General features: G+C 31.5%; 1 protein-coding gene across 2 annotated transcripts in view; it reads left to right on the forward strand.

Annotated features, from left to right (window-relative positions):
• NCAM2 (neural cell adhesion molecule 2) overlaps nucleotides 1-21,340 on the forward strand; it is a 556,652-nt gene that overhangs the window by 349,105 nt on the left and 186,207 nt on the right. For both annotated transcript variants that reach the window (XM_077118759.1, XM_077118760.1), the window contains exons 6-8: nucleotides 7,080-7,197; nucleotides 13,886-14,046; nucleotides 16,770-16,915. In XM_077118759.1, the coding sequence (XP_076974874.1) occupies nucleotides 7,080-7,197; nucleotides 13,886-14,046; nucleotides 16,770-16,915 (425 nt within the window). The remainder of the gene's footprint in view (nucleotides 1-7,079; nucleotides 7,198-13,885; nucleotides 14,047-16,769; nucleotides 16,916-21,340) is intronic.

Below are 21,340 nucleotides of genomic sequence, written 5' to 3' on the forward strand. Positions count from 1 at the left end.
TGTCTTTATCTTATCATTTCAGAATAACTTTTTTCTGAAAGTAGAACTTAGTATTGATATTCTGTTCTTTTGACGTTTTTAAATTATCCTTTCACTTCCATTTTTTCTCCATGGCTTTTGATGAGAAATGCAGGGTGATTTCAATCATTGTTCTTCTATAAGCTATAATTTCGAGTTTTTGCTTATATGAGATTTTTTTCTTTGTCTAAGTTTTTATAAGTTTTATTATGTTGTGCCTGACTGAACTTTTTGGGTTTAATATATTTGGCATTAAGGATCACATCTGGCATTTAATATACTTTGATGTCTCTTACCAATTTGTAAAGTTTTCAGACATTCATGTTCTGTGTACTTACATATATTATATATATACATATACTTGTATATACATGTGCTAGTTTGCTAGCTGCCGGAATGCAATATACCAGAAACGAATGGCTTTTAAAAGGGGGAATTTAATGAGTTACTAGTTTACAGTTCTAAAGCCAAGAAAATGTCCCAATTAAAACAAGTCTATAGAAATGTCCAATCTGTGGTATCCAGGGAGAGATATCTTGGTTCAAGAAGGCCGATGAAGTTCAGGGTTTCTCTCTCAAGTGAGAAGGCACATGGCGAACACAGTCAGAGTTTCTCTCTCATCTGGAAAGGCATGTGGTGAATATGGTCAGGGTTCCTCTCTCATCTGGAAGGGCACAGGGCAAACATGGCGTCATCTGCTAGCATCCTGCTTCTGGCTTCCAGTTTCATGAAGCTCTCAGCAGGCGTTTTCCTTCTTCATCTCCAAAGGTCTCTGGCTGATGGACTCTGTGCTTCGTGGTGCTGCAGCATTCTTTGCTCTCTCTGAAACTCTTTCTTTCTCCAAAATGTTTCCTCTTTTATAGGACTCCAATAAACCAATCAAGACCCACCCAAATGGGTGGAGACATGTTGTCACCTAATCCAGTTTAACAACCACTCTTGACTAAATCACATCATCCAGGGAGATGATCTGATTACAGTTTCAAACATTCAGTATTGAATAGGGATTATTCTACCTTTATGAAATGGGATTTTGATTAAAACATGGCTTTTCTAGGAGGCATACTTCCTTTCAAACCAGCACAACATGTTTTTACATTGCCCTGTTTCTTCGATTTTGATGATATTTTGGTGTTTTCTCAAAAGTTCCTGAGGCATCTCTTTTCTTTTGTGATTTTTCCTTTTATTTTGCATTGTTTTTGAACATCTATTTATCTAACTTCATGCTTAGTAGTGCCTTTCTCTGTCTTATTCATTAAGTATATACAGTGAGTTCATGTTTTTTATTATACTTTTAGTCCTAATATTTCTTTGTAATTCTTATTTATATCTTTTACACTTTTACAGAGAGGTTTCAGTTTGTCATTTATTTAAAAAATATTATCACTCCTTGGAGCATGTTTATAATACTTACTTTAAAAATATTTCTTCAGTAGCATCTGTGTCAACATTCCATCAGCATTTTACACTGATATGAGATTTTCCTGATTCTTTAACATGCTGGGTAATTTTTAGTTATTTCTTGTATCTTTTTAATATTACATTATGGGATTCTAAGTTTTATGTCAATCCAATAAAGAATATCAATATCTTTCTCCTAGCAGACAATTAAATTGATTGAACTCAGGCTATATATTTTGACCAGTCATCTGTGTGTTTTGGTTTTAAAAGCAGTCCACTTTCAAAAGCAGTGTTTTTCAGATCTGTATTGTGCATGTACTGATGACATTTTGGGGTCTGTCTCTTAATTCAATTCTTAAGACTTTGATACTTTTTTCAATAGTATCCAAATGTATATAGATAAGAATTCAGCTCAAAATTTCAAAATTAACACTATGTGTTTACATTTCCAAAATCATCCTAGTCCATGATTTCCCTTACACTGTCTTATTTCTCCATGCTTCAGGCCTCTGGCCAGGAATCTGTGGTTTTATTGACCTCTCTCTCCTACATACATCCCACAACTGTGCCCCACCTAGCTAGAGGACTGATTTTTTTAAAAATCAAGGGGAGTTTGCCTTGTGCTCTTGGAATCTCAGCTCCTCTTATTAAAGAAGCAATCCTCTGTCAGTGACTTCAGCTTTAACACTACACCATTAATGCCACTATTTCTGCTGAGAGTTATCTTTCATACTTGAGCCTTAGTTTGGGGACTTCCTTTGAAGTTCTCTCAAACTATGCCAATGCCCACTACTGAAACTTAGAAAAGACTGTTTTGGATAGGGAGATTGTTAGACTTTTTCTTCATTAGCAAAATCCAGTAACTAACGTTTTGCAGGAGAAAACCTGACATCATACAGATATGGGATTGGAAAAGGGAGGACTTTAGATAACCCCTGAAAGGGCCCTCGTTACTTAAGAAGACCTTAAAACAAACACTGAGAACTTCTACTATAGCCTATTGTTAATAATAGAATATGCTCTGGAAAGAAAAAATAAAAAGCAAGGGCCATGCTTGTGGTGAAATTTGCCATTGAAAAATCTTTCATATTAACGCTAGCTTTTTGTTTAATTATGGGTAAAAAAAAAAAAGAAAGTTAAAGTAGTGTTTTCTAGTCTCCAACTATAAATTTCATTTGTATTTTCTTTAATAAGCATTTAATGTTTGTGTTAAATGATTGTAGATGTTCAACTATAAATTAGCTTTACTAAAATATAAAGTTTTATTTCATTTTGTTATTTAGTATATGTATATTTTAAAAATAATTGTTGGTATAGAAACTCGTATAATCTCTCTCAAGGTCATTGTAAAATGTCTGGTTTATTTTTTTCAAGAGAAAATAATAAGATACTTTCTCCTTTGACATACCAGTCTTATTTCTGGATGATTAAATGCAGCATTGATTGTAATAGATAGAGACTATAATAGATAAAGATTTGACCATATATAAGTAACACTTAAACTGTATTGTATTGAAATAGTGGAATACTGTGCTATTGCAAAAAGATTGGCAAAGTTCTCTTTATATTCTTATAGAGGTATTTCTTATATGTATTAATAATTAGGGTAAGGAATCAAAGTACATAAGATAATGATTTTTCAAAAGGGAAGAAGGAAAATAAAATTGAATGTTACTATTTGCATAAAAGTGCAATTAATAAAAGTGGTTTATAAGTAAATGGGTGAGGTCAAGAATACTAATTTTATTCATTTCATTTTATTTTTGAACCTATGAATATGATCTATTTTTATAAAAATCCAATTTAAGAAATATGTAAAAGTATTTTGGGGGGCCAAAATTTGGAAAATGTAGAAAATCATAATGATAAAAATACAATAAAACATTGGTTCACATTTTCTCATTTTTCTTGTATTTATTTGTCCACTGAAAGTAACATTATTTGCCAAAATGTATTAATTATTTCATGTTAGTATTCACTAATAATAATAATATGAAATTTTAACAGACACTTCTCCTTTAAATGAATTTTTTTGTTGTTGATGATGTGTTGTTATTGTTGTTTCTAATAAATGATATGGGTTGATTTAATACTTACTATCCTATAGAATTATGTTATCAAATACATCTATTGTTATTTTCCCTCAGATAAATTATAATCAGCGCTAAACAGATTATTGCGGTTACATAACTTTCTTATTGTATTCACAAATTCAAATCAAATATGTGAGAAAATCCCACCAGTTTGTGACTGATTCTCAATTAATTATCTAAGAAAATATTAACTAAATTCTCTAATAAGGCAGAAATATGTTTTCACTCAAGACTGAAAAATAGTAAACTATATTTACTAGACAGGAACTAACTATATACATTTAATTTTTTGCAACCAGTGAATTAGACTTTCTTTCAAAAAGAAATTAGCTTTTCTTTCTGTCTGTACTGATTTAATAGGTTGCATTTGTTGTTTTATCTCTTTTGAATTCCAAAAAAAAATCTCATTTCAACCAAATAGAACTTTAATCATCCCCCTAAATAGGAAATGAAATACTACTGCAAATAAGCAGAACTAATATTAATGAAAATGGGTAGGTATCAGATGATTTCACAGCTTTTGAAACTATCACAAATAGCAAAACAAAATGAAAACAAATAAATAAGAATCAGTGTATATATGATTTCATTGATGCTTGATTATAGCCATTGAACAGTAACAATCCCATAATCAAAACCACACTGATAAGGCATTCAACCTAATTTGTGTATCTTCTTGCATAGGGAGAATTTACAAAATGGTAAAATATCAATCATTCTACTACTTGATATAATCAATTAGGCATATGAAAAATTGTTAAAGATATCTTGCAAATTGAGGGTACTCTCTTCTTTATCAAAAGAGGAGTCTTTAATTAAATGGAAGAATGAACAATTTTCTAGCATCCCTGAGTAATATGAATCAGGTTTGCAAATGTAGTTATCTAGTTTTCTCTTTCATTTGCTATGTCTTTGATATGTGTATAAGCAGTAGAAAGAACCATATGTTAAAGAAATAATGGAGGTAAAGACCGGAGGAAAGAAACGAATTGGCTTTCCATATACACTGAAATAACAGAATTTTTAGGAAACAGGCTATTTATGTGTGCATCTGGTACATTCTCTTGGTCATGGACTAAGAGAGGTCATGTGATTTTTCTAAATGCCCCACAGTATTAAGAGTGAAATCAAGGACAGATAAAAATTTTGTGACATTTAAATGTAGTGATCCTCTGCTAGATAGAGGTTCCAAGTGTAAATTCCTGTGATATTTTATATTTAGGCTAGAACTGAACAGGAAATAAATTACAAAAGAGTAGCCTGCCTGAATGTGGTAGAAGAGGTTAATTATCCTCAGCCTGAATAACTTGGATTTATGGAATGATGATTAATCTGCACCATACAAGCTTTGAAATGAATAGGTCTTCTATGCTTAGGACCACTTTCTTCACCTTCCATGAAACATTTGAGAAGTAGGTTGAGGAAGACTGCATGTAGAACTCAAAAGACAGGGAATTGCTGGATGCCATTGTTGAGGAAAGGGAAATCAAACTCTCAAATTACTGTTGTCTTTGGGGCCTGAGCAATCAATGATTTTAAGTGTAACTTGAAGGTGTATCCATGCTTCCAGCTAAATGGGAAGCTTTAAAACTAATTCCCTATATACTTCCATGTTCCCTGCTGATAAAAAATTAAACTAGAAACCTATTAGAAAACTGTGGCTGTTTGACATATGTAGAATATAAACCTTAATAAGGATATTAAAATTAAATGCCTCAGATATAGTCAAATGTGAAAAAAATATTTTTAAAAATTAGAGCAGCTGTGGGATTGTGTGAGATAATAAGACATTGGATGAAATATATTTGTAATCTATTTTAGATTTATTCAAAATAGCTCAAGAGGGAATTCAGAACTGATCAAATAATGTACTTAAACATGGGTCCTGTAGTCTAAAACAGTGGCTAACAAGCTCACTGAATATCTTAGCATTTAAAGTAGCGAAAACTCAGGTTTGATACCATTTTTATTCAGAACAGTTCTGTAATTGCTCTTCAAATTGCTGTATAACCATGCAAAATTAACATTGTTCTGCATTCTGCTAGCCTGCTAGCCTAATCATAAGCAAGAAATCATAGAGTCAACACATAGTAGAGTGAACATATAAACATTAAGATTTAAGTCCAAACTTTTGAGATCATCTAGAATAGATGACTCATTTTATAAACAAGGACATTTTGGCAAGGTGTAACTAGGTTCTGGAGTTAGTACTAGTAGCAGGACAACAACTGAAGCACATGCTTCTCAATTTTGAAGTGTTTCCACTTGCACACATATTTTACTATGGAGAGAATGTGTTCATTTTCATGATAATTCTCTAATGGCTTAAAAATATTTATTGTGACAATAAGAAATAGCTGCAGTAGTCCTGCAACTACATTTAACAATAATAAATGGCAAAGTAAAAATACATTTTGATTAAGAACTTATTTTCTATAATTATAAGAGAAGAGAAATGGGATAAAGGCAAATGGAAAGCTGCTTAGAATGCAGAATTAATCTCTGAAAAAATCATTTTATTTTAATGCTAGTAATTATGATGTTATTTTGAAGACAGCATGTCATATCATGCCTCTTAGATCTCAATTCATAAAGCGAGAAATTTGATTCATTGTGGTTAATTGCAAGGATACCTATCAGTTCTTATCCCTACCACCCATAGACATAATAAAGTATCATTGCTGAACTGAATGCTATTGTAGAGATGTTTAATTAAAATCACACTTCTAAATGCTTGTCTGTCTTGATGTTGAGGATACATAAAAACAAATCTATTAATATAATTAATTTCAGGAATATTATTTTATAATAATCAATTTAAAATCACAGAAGTGTGCATTCAATCATAATTTGTGTGTTATTTTGAAATGTATCTTCTCTTGTGGATGGTACTGATTTGTTTATTGCAAACAGTGCATTTCAGTAACAATTTCAGCATGTTCAAAATGTGCAGCATATACAGTTTTTGAATGTAATTAATCAGAAATTGAGGAGGCTTAATTTTAAAATTGAATTGTTCGTGAAAATCTATTTTCATACTCTCTATGGCTTAAGCATTTTCTCTTCATAAAACGTTCTATAGTTATGTGAAGAAATTAAGTGTAGTTAATCAGAAAGAACATTATGGTTTGACATCTAATTTGAAAGCCCTGTCTTGAAGCTGTGAATGATTGCTTGTGGAATTACGTGAACCAATGAGAACCAAAATAGGAAATCCATTTATGCTCAAAGTAGATTTTAGTATTGATGTGTCAGGATGATATTTTCTGTATTTTTGTGAGACATATTTAAAATATATATATATATGCTATAATGTTTAATTTATTTTTAGTCTAGTAAAAAACAACAGTAAAATAGAATTATGGAAAATTAATTATTGTACCTTAAAAGACAGATCAATGAACCTCAAAGTCATTGTACTATGAAAGCAAATCAGTCCCATTGAGATAAGTGCAGAAACTGTCATGTCTTAAAGCATAGCATAGAAAAAGCAGTGGTAAAATTCTTCAGTGGCAATGGTGAAAATGTTTTATATCTCTATTTAATCTGTGCTCCTCTTTCCTTCAGTGCCGCCAGCCATTGCAATGCCTCAGAAATCCTTTAATGCCACTGCAGAGAGAGGAGAAGAGATAAGATTATCCTGTAGGGCCACCGGATCTCCTGAACCCACCATCAGCTGGTACAGGTATGATATGAGCTCACATCCCTCGGCCTTCTGTTCACAGTCAAGCTAATGGAATAATATTCTGGCATGTTATCATTTATACAAGAAGCAATGGATTGTTTTTGAATTTCATTAAAAATGTTGGTATTTTTGCTATCAGTTTAGTTGGTTAGATTAAGTTGCTAAAGAGGTCAAAAGTATGATTTTCACTGCAAGCTATCCCTGGTCATTCTGTCTACAAAAGTGTATTTTTGGTCGAACTGGGACCAAGGAGCCCTGTGACTGATTCAACCCTTTTATTATTATTACAATGAGTGTCTTTGAATAGAAGTCCTCGTGTTAATGGTACCACTACCACATATGAACACCATCACACAATTATATTATTGATCATTTATTAATTGTAAATTTTACTAATGACCCTATTATTGCAGGAAAATAGATTCTTATATAGAGTTAAATTTCTATCAATTTAATATACTGCTTTAAAAAGTTTATCTTCTCAAATGAACAAAATCCTTTTTCTAAATACATAGTTTGACAGTTCACTTTGACATACCCTGTTTTTAGATTTTTTAGATATGATTTGATTTCAATCAAAGTCAAACATATCAAAATATGCTACTAATGCGGCAGTCAATACAAGTTTAACAATGGACACTCTTTATAGTTTTAATGCAGTTTACTACACAAACATTAGCTATAAATATTTATGCAATCACTGCTGCAATTCACAAAAGAGATACTGCAAAAATAATTGCAATTAAAAATTGGTCAAAATACATGCAAACAGGTAAAAGGGTCCTAAATAAAGATCATATGATGATGATGATTGAAATCCAACACTTATTCTTCATTATTTTCTAAGCATTTATTATATTATTTTCACATCTCAGACCTTTTCCCATTTGATAGAACAAGTTGTAATGATTAAGACATTTCTTCAGAAAAGGTGTTTTGTAGGTGTTCTTTGCAAGCATTAATTTCTTAGTGAAATCATATTATTATTTTGTAATGGAATTACACACAAAAAACGTTAACATACTTACCTTAGATAATGATTATTTATCTGAGATCCCTAATTTACAAGTTCACATTCCTAGTTATTATAAGATTTAATTGCAGCATAGTAAAGCTCTTTGATCAGCCATTTCAATGAATAAATGTTGTACAAGAATCTCATTCTAATTGGTTCATTTTCTGGAATCAATTCCTTAAAATTTTACATTTGTTCAAAATACTTTTCTTGTATTTAAATGGAAATGTAATTATGGTACAGGCTAGAACCAACCAGATTCAGAGTGTAATATGAGGAATAATTTGATTTTATAATTTTTCATCTCCATAACTTCAGATGACATTAGTTTTCTACCTTGAGTAGGATAAAATAGATATTTATTTAAATCATAAATAGCCCTTGGTATAAATAGATACGTGATAAAACTGATATTACATGGAACATTTTTTATTTTGACATATTGATATGTAGATATAAATATATCTTTGTAAAAAGCATCCTACACATATTAAGAAATTGTAGGGCCACAGCCCAGAGGAAAAGGTCCAGCCTAAGTATAGAAATAATTTCTCTAAGCTGTATGGCTGGAGCTGGTAGAGATGAGGATCAAAAATAGCGGAATAATAAGAAATTTTCATAAAAGAAAGTCAGGGCACTTGGTGACATAGAAATCAAAGACAGAGTAAAAGTAGCAATTAATTCCTTACACCTTGTTCTTCATTACCAGTGAAATGCTTCTTCATTTTTGAGAATATCATATGGATTTTCTTTTTTAGCCCATGAATTTGGGGAATTGCATTGATTTACAAATGATAAAATAACCTTGTATTCCTTGGGTAAACTGCACTTGATCATAGTATATTCTCCTTTTTTATGTATTGCTAGAATCAGCATGCTAATAATTTAAGAATTGTTGCATTCATTGTTGTCAAAGAAATTATTTTGTCATTTTCTCATATTTGACTGGTTGGGTTCAGGGCAATGCTGGCTTCATAGAAGGTGGCCAGCATGTTGAGAGAATCTATATAGGAGGCTCATTATTTCTTTTATACATGTTCGGAAGAATTCTCCAGTCTACCAATTTAGTGACTGAATTCTTCTCGTGTGAAATTTTTTAATTACAAATTATTTTCTTTCATAGGTATAGGGTTATTTAGATAATCTCTTTTTCTTTAGTGACCTTTGGTAATTTATGCCATTCCAGAAATTTGTCTACTTCATTTAAGTTGTCATATTATTGACTTAGAGTTGATATTCCTGTGTTATTCTTTTAATTTGTGTATTACCTATGTTTCTTCTCCAATCCTGATACTGATTATCTGTGCCACGTTTTTTGTCCTGATTGATCTGGACAAAATGTAGTTTGTCTTGGGTTTTTGGCTTCAATCGTTTTACCTTTTGTTTTTCTGTTTTCTATTCCACTGAATTCTGCTCTGGTGTTTATTATTGTCTTTCTGCTGCTTACTTTCTGTTTAATCTCTTCTGTTTTTAGGTGCTTCAGGTAGGTACTTATGTCAGTGATTTTATTCATTTCTTCTTCTCTAATGTAAACATAATTTTGTAGGTAGTTACTACTAGCCATATGTTCATTTTGTTCAGCAAAACTTTTTTAAAAATTTCACTTTGTTTTTTTTTGATTCATGGGTTATCTACAACTCTTCTGTTTCCAAATATTTGGATATAATTCATATATATATAGTTCTGCTCTTGATTTCTAATTTATTTCCATAGTCCTCAAAGAAAACTATTATATCAATTTGATTAAATTTATTGAGTCTTGCTTTACTCTCTTTATCCAAAAATATCTTGTGAGCGCTTGAAAAGGATGTGCATTCTGCTGGTTTTGAGAGGCATGCTCACTAAACATCAATTAGAATAGATTACATTAGAGTACATTACATTAGCTTGTTCAGGTCTTCCTTAACCTTACTGATTTTCTAATTATAATTCTCCTTCCATTTATAAAATTGTCTATTTCTGTTTTCAGCCTTAATTGTTTTGTTTCATGTATATTTAATATTGTCATATCAGCACCATGTAAGAATTGTTAAAGGTAGTTGTTCAGCAAGAAGCTAAGACCAGAGAGAACTTTGTTTCAATCCACAAATCTACTAATCAGGACAACCTTAAGTCTAGAGCTAACTTGGCTCCATTCCAGAGGCAATTCCCTTTAGGATTTGACCTGATGCCTACATTGTAGGAGGTCTTCTGCCTCTTGATCATTGGAAGGCAAATTATTTCTTGACATTTGTAACCCTTTAGGATAGTTGTGCTTGATCTTTTGTGAAGGTTCTTTCCCTAGCCTGGGAAAGCTTTACCTGTACACACTCATTTGATCAGTACTCTATTGAAGATTTGATGACAACCCTTTGCAGATATCTATAATTCTCTTTTGGGTAGCTCCCCCTCTAGCATTATCTGACCTATGCATTCTAGCCATCTTGCCCCCCCGCCCCCAGCTCCTAAATCTGTCTCTTCAACTCAGAGATAAAAATGCTCACCTATCTTTGGGCTTCTCTCCCTGAGTTCCAGGCTGGAAACTCTCTTCAGATAGTAGGCTCTGGCAGATCTCAGGGGCCACTCTCATATGCTACCTGTTGAAAAAGTTTGGAAAATTGTGCTTTCATATATTTTGCAGTTTAGTTGTTTAAAGTTGAAAGATAAATATGTCCCTGTTTCCATCTTGAACTGGAAATGGATTTCTCTCTCTTCTTTATCATCTCCATTAATTCCCTACCCCTGCCTCCTATTTTCTTGTGCCTGGAAAAATGGCAATTAAATAAGACATTTGTGTTTCACAGGAGGGGCTCTTCGGAGGCTATCAGAATCCCTTGAGTCTTTTTCATAATAGGACGTGCCAGAGAAATTGACTGCAAATTGCGATGAGAGTCTTGTCTCTGAAAGGTTTGTTGGCAGAGGTGTATTAAGAAATATTACCTTTGTCATTATTCTTTAAGGATATTTTCAATTTGACATTTGAGGAGAATAAAAACTTTACACACCAATTTTCTCTAAATCCCTTCAAGATCTACCCATCAAATTCAAAGTACAAATCAGGGATCTCCCTGCCTCTATGAAATTTGCCCAGATTATTCCACCCAACAATTATCTTCCTTTCTTATATTTCCTATGATATTGGGCTTTGCCCCCTCCCAAATATCCAAAAAATATGAATAAATTATCAAAATCACCCTTTATTTCTTTAAACCAGATTAGGAATTTTTCATGATAGTCATGTCTTACTAATTTACTACTTTTAAAATATTTAACACAGTATTTCACACGAAGTAGGGAGATAACACTCTTTATTAGAAAATACATTAGAACTCAGTTACCTTGCCACTCATATTTGTGAGCCTAAGTGCAAACCTAAGCGCTTTCCTCTGTGAATAGAGGGGTGGGGGAATCACACTTATAATTTTATCATACTTGTAATTTAATCATACTTGTGATTTCTGATCTATGAATATGGACTAATCATGACTATGCAATCAAGTGAATAATATAGGGGAAAAGTTTTGTAAACTATAAATTGCTGAAACCATTGGTGGATCATTACTATTACTGCTGTTGTTGTTATTTTGAAATAAATGCTTTCTGTTGAATAGATTAAAATGATATTGCAACACTAATTGCAGTGGTAGCCCTATGCATTAAATTGTACATGAGAAGGCTGAAATGTCATTCTTATATAGTTATTAAGAAGATTGTGTTGCTTAAAATAAGAAAGATACATATTTAAAAAATATTAGGGGACTATCTAATCATTTACTATTATTATCTTGTAAATCTTAACTCTACATTGCTCCACTGCTCTTTTGAAATTTTCACATGCTTAAAGATATATTTAGAGATGTCACTGGAAAAAAAATCATCTGTTTTTGAAAAGAAACAGATGATCTGAGGTCTCAGAAAGACAGGATTCTATTAGGATATGTGCCTGAGCTTTCAGGAAAGCAGAATTCCCTGCATATTTTTCAGTATATCAGAGATATGTTCTGTTTCATCCAAGGAATTATTTTTTATAATAATTTTGTAGATCATTTTATTTAAAATAAACTTCCTGGGCAATTAAACACAGCTCCTCCCAACAACAACAGATCCCTTTATGTTTTTTTACAGTAATGAGTCTTAAAATAGATTCAATCATCCAAACTCTTAATATAATTATAGAAGAAGTAAGTAAAGAATTGAAACAGAAGAAGAGGAAGAGGAAGGGAGAAGAACAAAATCTTCTTACACTATAAGAAATCTTCTTACGCTATAATTCACACATATCAGGGTGAATTGTAGAATTTCAGATCTTAATGTATTTGCAGTACTTTTCACTGTATATTATAATAAAAAGAAGTTTGAAGGCCAGTGTTTTAGAGGACTACAAAGACTGTAATTTGAAAAGGATAAAGCCAACTTTAGCCCAGAAAGAATGCAAAAAGTCTTGAAAATGATTTGTGTCTAAAAGGGAATTTATAAAAATAAAATAGTTTCTTCTCCACAACAAGGAAATGTCATATTCAGCATAATTTATCTATTAACTGTATTTTCACATCACTCTTTCATCCTACTCTTTTATGCTCTGTTTTAGTTTGTTAATGCTTCCAGAAATGAAATATAACAGGAATATGTTGGCTTTTTTTTTGGGGGGGGGGCGGGTACATTTTCCAGGAATCAAACTGGGTCCCCTGCATGGAAAGTAAGCATTCCATAACTGAATCACCCATGTACCCAATAGGTAGGCTTCTATAAAGGTAATTATTAAGTCACAACTTTGCAGTTCTAAGGCTATTAAAATGTCCAAAAGAAAACAACCAGAGAAAGATACTTGACTCAAGATCAGGAGTTTCTCTGTTAGCTGGGAAGGCACATGGTGGTGTCTGCTAACTTTCTCTCCTGGCTTTTGTTTCAAAAACAGCTTCCCTGGGCCTCTTTTTTTTTTTTTTTTTTTTTTTTTTTTCTGTTTCTTGAGATGTTTCTGTGTGTGTCAGCTCTGAAGCTTTTTCTAAAATGGTTCCCTCCTGTTAGCTAATCAAGACCCACCTTGAATGGGCAGAGCCACATCTCCATCCAGCCAAAAGGCCACACCCCCAATTGGGCATAACGCATCTCCATGGAGACAATCTAATCAGAAGGGTTTCCATCTGCAATATTGATTCAGGATTAAAGGATATGGCTTTTCAGGGATACACAGCACTTTCAAACTGGCATATGTTACTTTGATGGTACATTTTTTTGTACCTTAACACTTATTTATAGGAAATAGAAAATAGTTTCCATAGATATTTGTTCAAACTTATCCTAATAATCTAGTAAACAAGTATGTTTTATAAAAATATACCAACAGCATTTAAAGTATATATGGCATTTAATTAGGAGACAAAATTTATTTTTACTAATAATAAACGTACAAATTTAGATGATGTGTTTCTTTGCCTAAGGTTAGTGTCAAGATTTCAGCATAGCTAAAATGTCACTCTTGTCTCTACAATCAAAATAATTTTCCAATGCAGTTTTAATGTTTATGCACTGAGTTTTCACTGGGCCACTAAAAATAAGCTTTTCATTGAATATCTCCTTGTTCACCAATGGTAGTAGACCTAAAATGCTTGAAGCATGTGGATAAGAAATGTGAATGTGATTTTTCTCCTGAATTATGATGTCAGATTTGTGATCAACCTCTTTTTTCTTCTTTAGGAATGGCAAGCTCATTGAAGAAAATGAAAAGTACATATTGAAAGGAAGCAATATAGAACTCACTGTCAGGAACATTATTAATAGTGATGGTGGCCCTTATGTCTGCAAAGCCACAAATAAAGCAGGAGAAGATGAGAAGCAGGCATTCCTCCAAGTCTTTGGTAAGTATTATAGCATAGTGATTAGAACTGTGATGTCTACAGAAAAGCCTGAGTCAAATTCTACTCTCCCATTTATACGAGTATTTAGCTTTCCACAGCTAAATCTATTTCCTCATTTCTAAAATATGTTTTTAAATAGCAGCTCCCAGATAGAATTATTTTAGAATTACATGGAATTACACATGTAAAATCTTTTAAGATACTGACTGACACATAATGGAGCCTGGGAGAAAATTTCTTTAAATTGCACATATTGGAATCTATTATGTGTATGAGGACTGATCTTCATAAATGTTTAAGTGACACATGTTGGGATCAGTTTTACTTACTCTACATACCAAAAATAAAAAATATATATATACATATATCTATAAGGTTGTAAGTAGGAAATCCTGGCCTGCAATTATAATCTAATATGCCCATTTTATTTTATTCAAAGGAAGTGCCCATTAATAGTCTTCGGGGGCGGGGGGGCTGGCACAGGGACTTATAGAGAGTACAGAATTGATAATTTGTTGCTGTAGTTGTTTTTAATTATTGACTTGCCTTCCATATGTTTGTAAGAATAAAAAACAATTGCTGGTGGTACCTTATAGTATGCTTATTCTCTTTAGAAAGCATAACACTAAATATTATAATCAATACTAGGATTGACTACATTTCTTCCATTTTTGAAAACATTATTATCAAAATGCTTTCATGGAAAAGAAGAGGGGAAGGAAAGAGTGAGGACTCTGTAAGAATGAGAAGGACCAGGTGTTGTGGCTGGCAGCTGTGTAGGCATTACATCCAGACCAGAGATAAAGGCTAATACTTGAGTGGGGTTACCATCAGCTGGTTGATTTTATGGCTGCCACGATGGATGCATTATCTGAACAGGAAGATTTTTATAACACTTATATTCTAGCAGACAATAAACAGTGATATGAGTATATGTTAAAATTTCAAAAATTAGAAAATATGTTGTCTAATAAGGAAGTGAAAGTTGATGTCGGTTAGGGTTGAGTATGGAGGACAACATGGTATTGGAATGTTACTCAAGGGAGTGTTGTTTAGATGATGTTCAAAAAAAATCTTTAACTGTGAGAAGAAGTCAGCAAAGTTAAAAATCTGGGGAAGAGTTTTCCGCATAAAGGGAAGAGAAACAAAACTACTAGAAATTATAGAACTGCCTAACTTGTTCCAACAGTAATCCCTACTTAAAATAGTATAAAATTATTATATAAATAGTTTCAAAAGTAATTTTTAAAAAGCATAATACTAAATAAGTAAGACTCATTAGAAAAAATTACTAGAAATGGTAATGTATGAGGAAATTAAAAAAAAATGGGTGATTTACATTTTGAATTTATTTTGTAGAAAAAGATGTTGGATATGTTTTAGGTTTATACCTGTAACATAGGTGGGTTTGTAGTTTCTCCAAATCATGGTATCTTTGTTAAGATATTCTATCTGATTGATAACCTTCTTGATTTAAAGTACAAAATTTGGTAGGGTTTATTTTCCAATTTATTTTGTGGGTTCATAGTGTTGGAGGTAGATTTCATTTTCAAAAATATTATGGCAATTTAAAATGTAGTACTTTGAACCTTATTATATTAGGTTGAGAAGAAAAATAAAAACTATATAGATGCCTTAATAAATTGATAATGGATTTACAAGCCAGAACCTAGTATATCTGATTTAAATATGGCCCATTTAATCAACTATATCTTGACTACACAAAACATACTATGCAGTATTAAGTGCTGAGAAGAAAAATGAAAGACATATAACCCAACTTCAATGGGCTCATATGAAATAATGTCAATTTGATTTTAATCAGGGTGGCAATAATTGATTACAAAGAGAAAAACTGCCCCTTATATTTTCAGAAATTCAAATAGGGAACAATGATTGCACTATTATTATACATCACTGTGCTAACCATTACTTTTGTATAATAACCCTGAACAAATTTGTGTTGCTTTTAAGAAAAAAGCAAGTATATACAATAAAAATATAATTGCATCCATTTAAAGCAATGTAGTCACCATTGCATTGTTAAAAATATCCGTATGTCACATTTCTAATACTAAGAATTTTATTATTTGAGATTAATAGTGTCTTTTTATAGTCCATGATTATTTGCATTAAAAAGTAACTGTTATTTGTATTGACATAGCAAGTGATAGCATTTTAATTAAAATAATTACTTCTGTGGTCTTGTGTAAATTTGTGGAGGGTCTTAATTTCTAGTATTAAGACAGTTTAAATCAGTAAATAGAATTTTATTTTTATAGAAGTCATAATTATAATAAGAATTATTTGAATTGTCTAATTTTTACGATAAACTGAAGTCAAAATAAATCACCCGGGATAATATATGTAAACTTAAGTTGTTTTCAAGATTTAAGAGTTAGTCATTAAATAAGCGGATGCAATACATATTTTTTAACCTAATTTTTGCCTTTAAAAGAGGTAAAAATACGAAGGTAACTTTTACATTTTTAAAAGAATCATGATTTGTATGCTGGTTTGTAAGCAATTTCAAATTATTTTTATAATAATAATAGATAAGCATTATTTTAAAAAAGTGTTTTCACTGTGGATTGCAGCTCTTGAAGCATCCTTAAAAAGCAGAGCAAGTTGCTAGAATGTATACAAAAGTAGTCATTAAATACCATGGCTTTAAATCTGAATATTTTCCATTACAGAGTGAGTAACGTATATATTCTTTACAGTACAGCCTCACATAATGCAACTTAGAAATGAGACTACGCACGAGAATGGACAAGTCACACTCCTATGTGAAGCAGAAGGGGAGCCCATTCCAGAAATCACTTGGAAAAGAGCCTTGGATGGCATCATGTTTTCTGAAGGCGATAAGGTAACAGAATCTTAATTTATATGATGATCTCCAAAAACGTTAACATTTCCAGTGTTTTGACGACTGTTAAATTTCACACAGGACTCCAACCTACCAAATAATTTGTAGGAATTAAATAAATGGTTTAATGTTAAAAAGGTAACTCTGCCACAAGGTCAGCCTAAACATAACTTCAGAGGAGGAAAAGTCAAGGCATAGTATTTTTAAAGTGGACTTTAGGTATGCACTGGGACGATAAAATATGTTATCGCAATTTTGACCAGCCCACCCCCAGGCTGTGCAAATGAAAGTAATTCAGATTAACAAAAATCCATCTGTCATCGCAATTCTTTACTCTCTAGAACTATCCTTCTGTAGTAGAAGATTAGGTTTCTACCTTTACATAATGTAGACCTAATAATGAGGAATAAGGACAAACACAACAAAATACGACATTTTGGCAAATGTTCCTCCTGTGTAAATTTCACCAAAATGCATTTGAGTCATTAGAAATTAATTAAGCATTACCATATGTTTCACTCCACCCCATGGATTGTCATTATAGTTAAAACAAGGTGTGCTGTGAGCAATTTTCATAATTACTGCTATATAACTCCAAGTATAAACAAAAATGAAGCTGAAAGGGAAAAGTTAGTGAATATGTTGACATGGTGGAATTGGCAATTACATGTGCAAAGACTGTAAGGTTAAAATTTAGATTGCTTTTCTCTACTCAGTGTTAAAGAACAGCCTACTTTAAACGTCTTTCATTAATTTAAATCTGATTTTTGCAAAGGTCAGTGATTTCTAAAATGCATGTGCATGCTAGAGTATCTTTAACTTACCAACATTGATAGCAGAAAAATTTGAGGTCAGTTTATTCAAGTAAACTATATGCAAAATACATTTTTTTCCTCCAATTATTCATGTTATACTTTTAACAGCATTCTAATCCCATAAGGTAAAAAAAGTCTCTCTGTACATAGATTTGTATTTTTATTGAATGTATTCCCATATGCATCACCCTGCCTTGCCCCATTTTCTCCTCTTAGTGTCATTTTTGAGACATATCTATTTTGGTAATAGTCATACTATTTTGATATTGTTGTTTTGTACATTCAAGTTGAAAATGAATTCTACAACATGTGAATGGCAATTATAGTCTTTTGGCATCTCAGAGCAACATTTCAGAGTTTGTTTTTATATTTACTTAACAGAAAACCATACGGTTACTATTGCACAGTTGTAATACATTTTTAAAAATGCAATTAGATAATACTGAGGGAAATTATTTTCATATTTCAATGAATACATTTCCATTAATTAGATTACTCTAGAGCACTTATTTCTATGCGCTTAAGCCCTTATTAATGGTACCTTTATATTCCTAACTCTATGCTTTCTAATTATTTACCTGTCTGCTATACAATCTTAAAAGTTTTCTTCTCCAAGATATTTCTTTTTCTTCATTTGCATAGATATTCCCTTGTGCATAAAGTAGAAAATAAGATATAGATTATCTTCAGTTATCCTATCAATGAAAAATTAACAAATAACTAGAGGACTAGAAAAACTAGAATAGTATAGTCTGTACTCCCCAGACCACTCCACACACATATAGAAATTTCTTCTATAGTAGCTATGAAAAATAATCATCTGGTTTCAATTTGCTAAAAAAAAAAATGCATTTTATTTTGCCTCTGGCCTTGTTTTTTACAAAAGAAAATGTCATAGAAACCAAAATACGCTTTGTTGTACAACTTTTACCCTGTGGAAAAAGAAAATAAGACTAATAGCTTTTTCTCGTGACAGTTCTCCCCAAATATTTTAAGATCCTTCTCATTTTCTTGACACCAATAAGCCTTTTTTCGCCTGGCATTCCTAATTCCTTCAACAACTGAAGTTCAGAAATTGCATGAGAAAGGGAAATTAATCTGAACTTTGAATCATAGCTTTGCCATTTATGAAACTTCAGCGCTAATAGCATTAGTTCAACTATTTTAACATCAGTTTTTTTTTACCTTTAAAATATGTGTAGTATATATTTTACTTACTTCGTCTATTATTTTAAGGATGTTGAATAATACATTATTTAAAGTGCTTATCAAAGTGATTAGCATATTGTAAAGACTGGATAAATCTACTTTTCCTTTGTCATGGTACAGAATTTCAAACCTCAGTTTGCCTTGTTTCTCTTATTTCTGAGTAAATTCTGGTTTCTAATAGGCTCCATGAAGTCTGTTCTTAGGGTTTGATTGAGCACTAATTATTGCAAAGTATGTTAAGACAATCTCACTCTTGTCCGGAAAAGTAGCATGAAATTGGATTAGCCATTTGAATCACTTGGAGAGTCTGTTAAGATTCAGATTTTAGACTTCTACTTTGAGGTTGATTCCTTATGTCTGTCACAAGGCTTAGGAGTGCATATATAATAAACTTCACAATTGGTGAGATATAGGCGGTCTGCAGGCCATACTTTGAAAAATAATTCTCTAATTGTAAATCGAGATGAAATTGAACAACCAATTATTTCAACAGAAAAAGATGCTTTTAGTAGGATACTTGACATAAGCTAGTGGCTTGGGAAACACAATATAAAATAAACAAAAAACAAAACTTCCCATCATGCGTATACCAAATATTTCATAAATACTACTTTTTATAATGAATGCTAACAAAAATGTCTGCAAACCTGTTCTTTTGCTAAGAATCCAAAATCTTAACACAGTTCTCATTATAAAAAGGAATTCACTTCAGAGAGTAAATTAATAATTGTGGAGGTCATCTTCAAGAAATATGGGCTAAACTTTTGATTGATAGTAATTTACCGGTAACTCAGTGCTCCTAATTGCTATCTTAATCTTAGGTACAATTTTATGCTACAAATTAGGCCAACTTCAGTTAGTGATAGAATCATGTTAATTTCATGCAAACGGTATTGAGAGAAAATGTCTTGACCTTTCATATGAAATTTCTTATATCCTACTCATTACCTTTTTGCTTTGTGTGCAAAATTAAGCAATGCATTTTAATATACCACAAAATATTCTGGCACAATATGATAATATCCTTCAGAAGCTACATATATATATAATATATGCCTTATATTTTACATATATATATATACATAAACATACAAAACACATATATATTGCTTAAACATGGAGATCTTTCAAGATCATGAGTATTTTATCTATAATCCTTTTGAAAACATGTTACACACAGTTAAAGTAATATATGTAACTTTAAAAATTCTTCAGATAAATTTCAGAAGCATTGTAAGATATAAATAAACAATTTATCCACTTGCTTTAGAAATATGTATCTGATGTCCAGTGTTATTTCAGGCTATATTTTGTTCTCCATTATGATTTTATGGGAATTTCACACTTTCACTAACTTGTATCTGTTCAAAATTTCTATGCAGTATATCATAGGATTAATTGAATATTATTGGTATTTCCAGTGAAATATGATTGTGGTAGTAGGTTTATACAAAAGTTCATCAAATTGAAAACTTAAGACCTTACTTTGGAATCTTTTAAGGTGCTCATATGTATAAAAAGATAGAAACTCCTGACTCTTCTATTTAATAGATGTTATATAATTAATTATAGAAATTAATATGTTGTATAATAATTAATATATATGCAACAGAGTTTAAGGTAATAATTAAAATGTTACATAATAATATATATGCAACAAAGCCCAAGGTAGAACCTACCATGTTGCCCCCAAATATAAATCAGTAACATAATAAAAAGTTGTGAATTGCCATGTGCATACTGAGCAATCTAATTACTTCTTACATTAAAAGCATTTCTTTAATAAAAAAATGCTTCTTTCAGAAGGATGATTTGAGGAATACATGAGTGTATGTGTCTAAAGTGTTTTAACCTAATCGCTGGCATATAATACATTCACTAAATATTTCCACTTAATGTTAACACCTGTCATCTAAGTTTGAACAGAAGTGTTTTTAGATCATATCCTTATTATCTTTCTTATTGACCAATACATTTTATTATTTATGAAGTCACAAGTATTAGTGAATTACCATGTAGAGTCATGGAAAGTGTCACATAAACTAGTTTACTTCTGTTCATCAATTTTGATATGACCATTGCCAAGTTAATTCTGATGTCTGATTTCAATCTCTGTGTACATATATCAGGGTAAAAGTAAGTTCCACCTGAAAAAATATTCTTTAAATGATATGAGAGGTGCATAACAATAATCAAAACACAAATCGAACAACTTAATGTGTTATTTTCTCTTGTATTTGGAGTTATCCAGTCATATCCAATATTATACCTATTATTCCACTGCACTTAAATTATTTTATAAATGAGCAAATGATCATGATAACATTGTGTCAATTTCTGCTTCCTCAAAAGGGACCTGATAAAGAATTCTGTGAGCATGGTCATATATAAAAGAGTATCA

The sequence above is a fragment of the Tamandua tetradactyla genome, chromosome 10 (genome assembly GCF_023851605.1).
Source record: "Tamandua tetradactyla isolate mTamTet1 chromosome 10, mTamTet1.pri, whole genome shotgun sequence".
Lineage (NCBI taxonomy): Eukaryota > Metazoa > Chordata > Mammalia > Pilosa > Myrmecophagidae > Tamandua > Tamandua tetradactyla.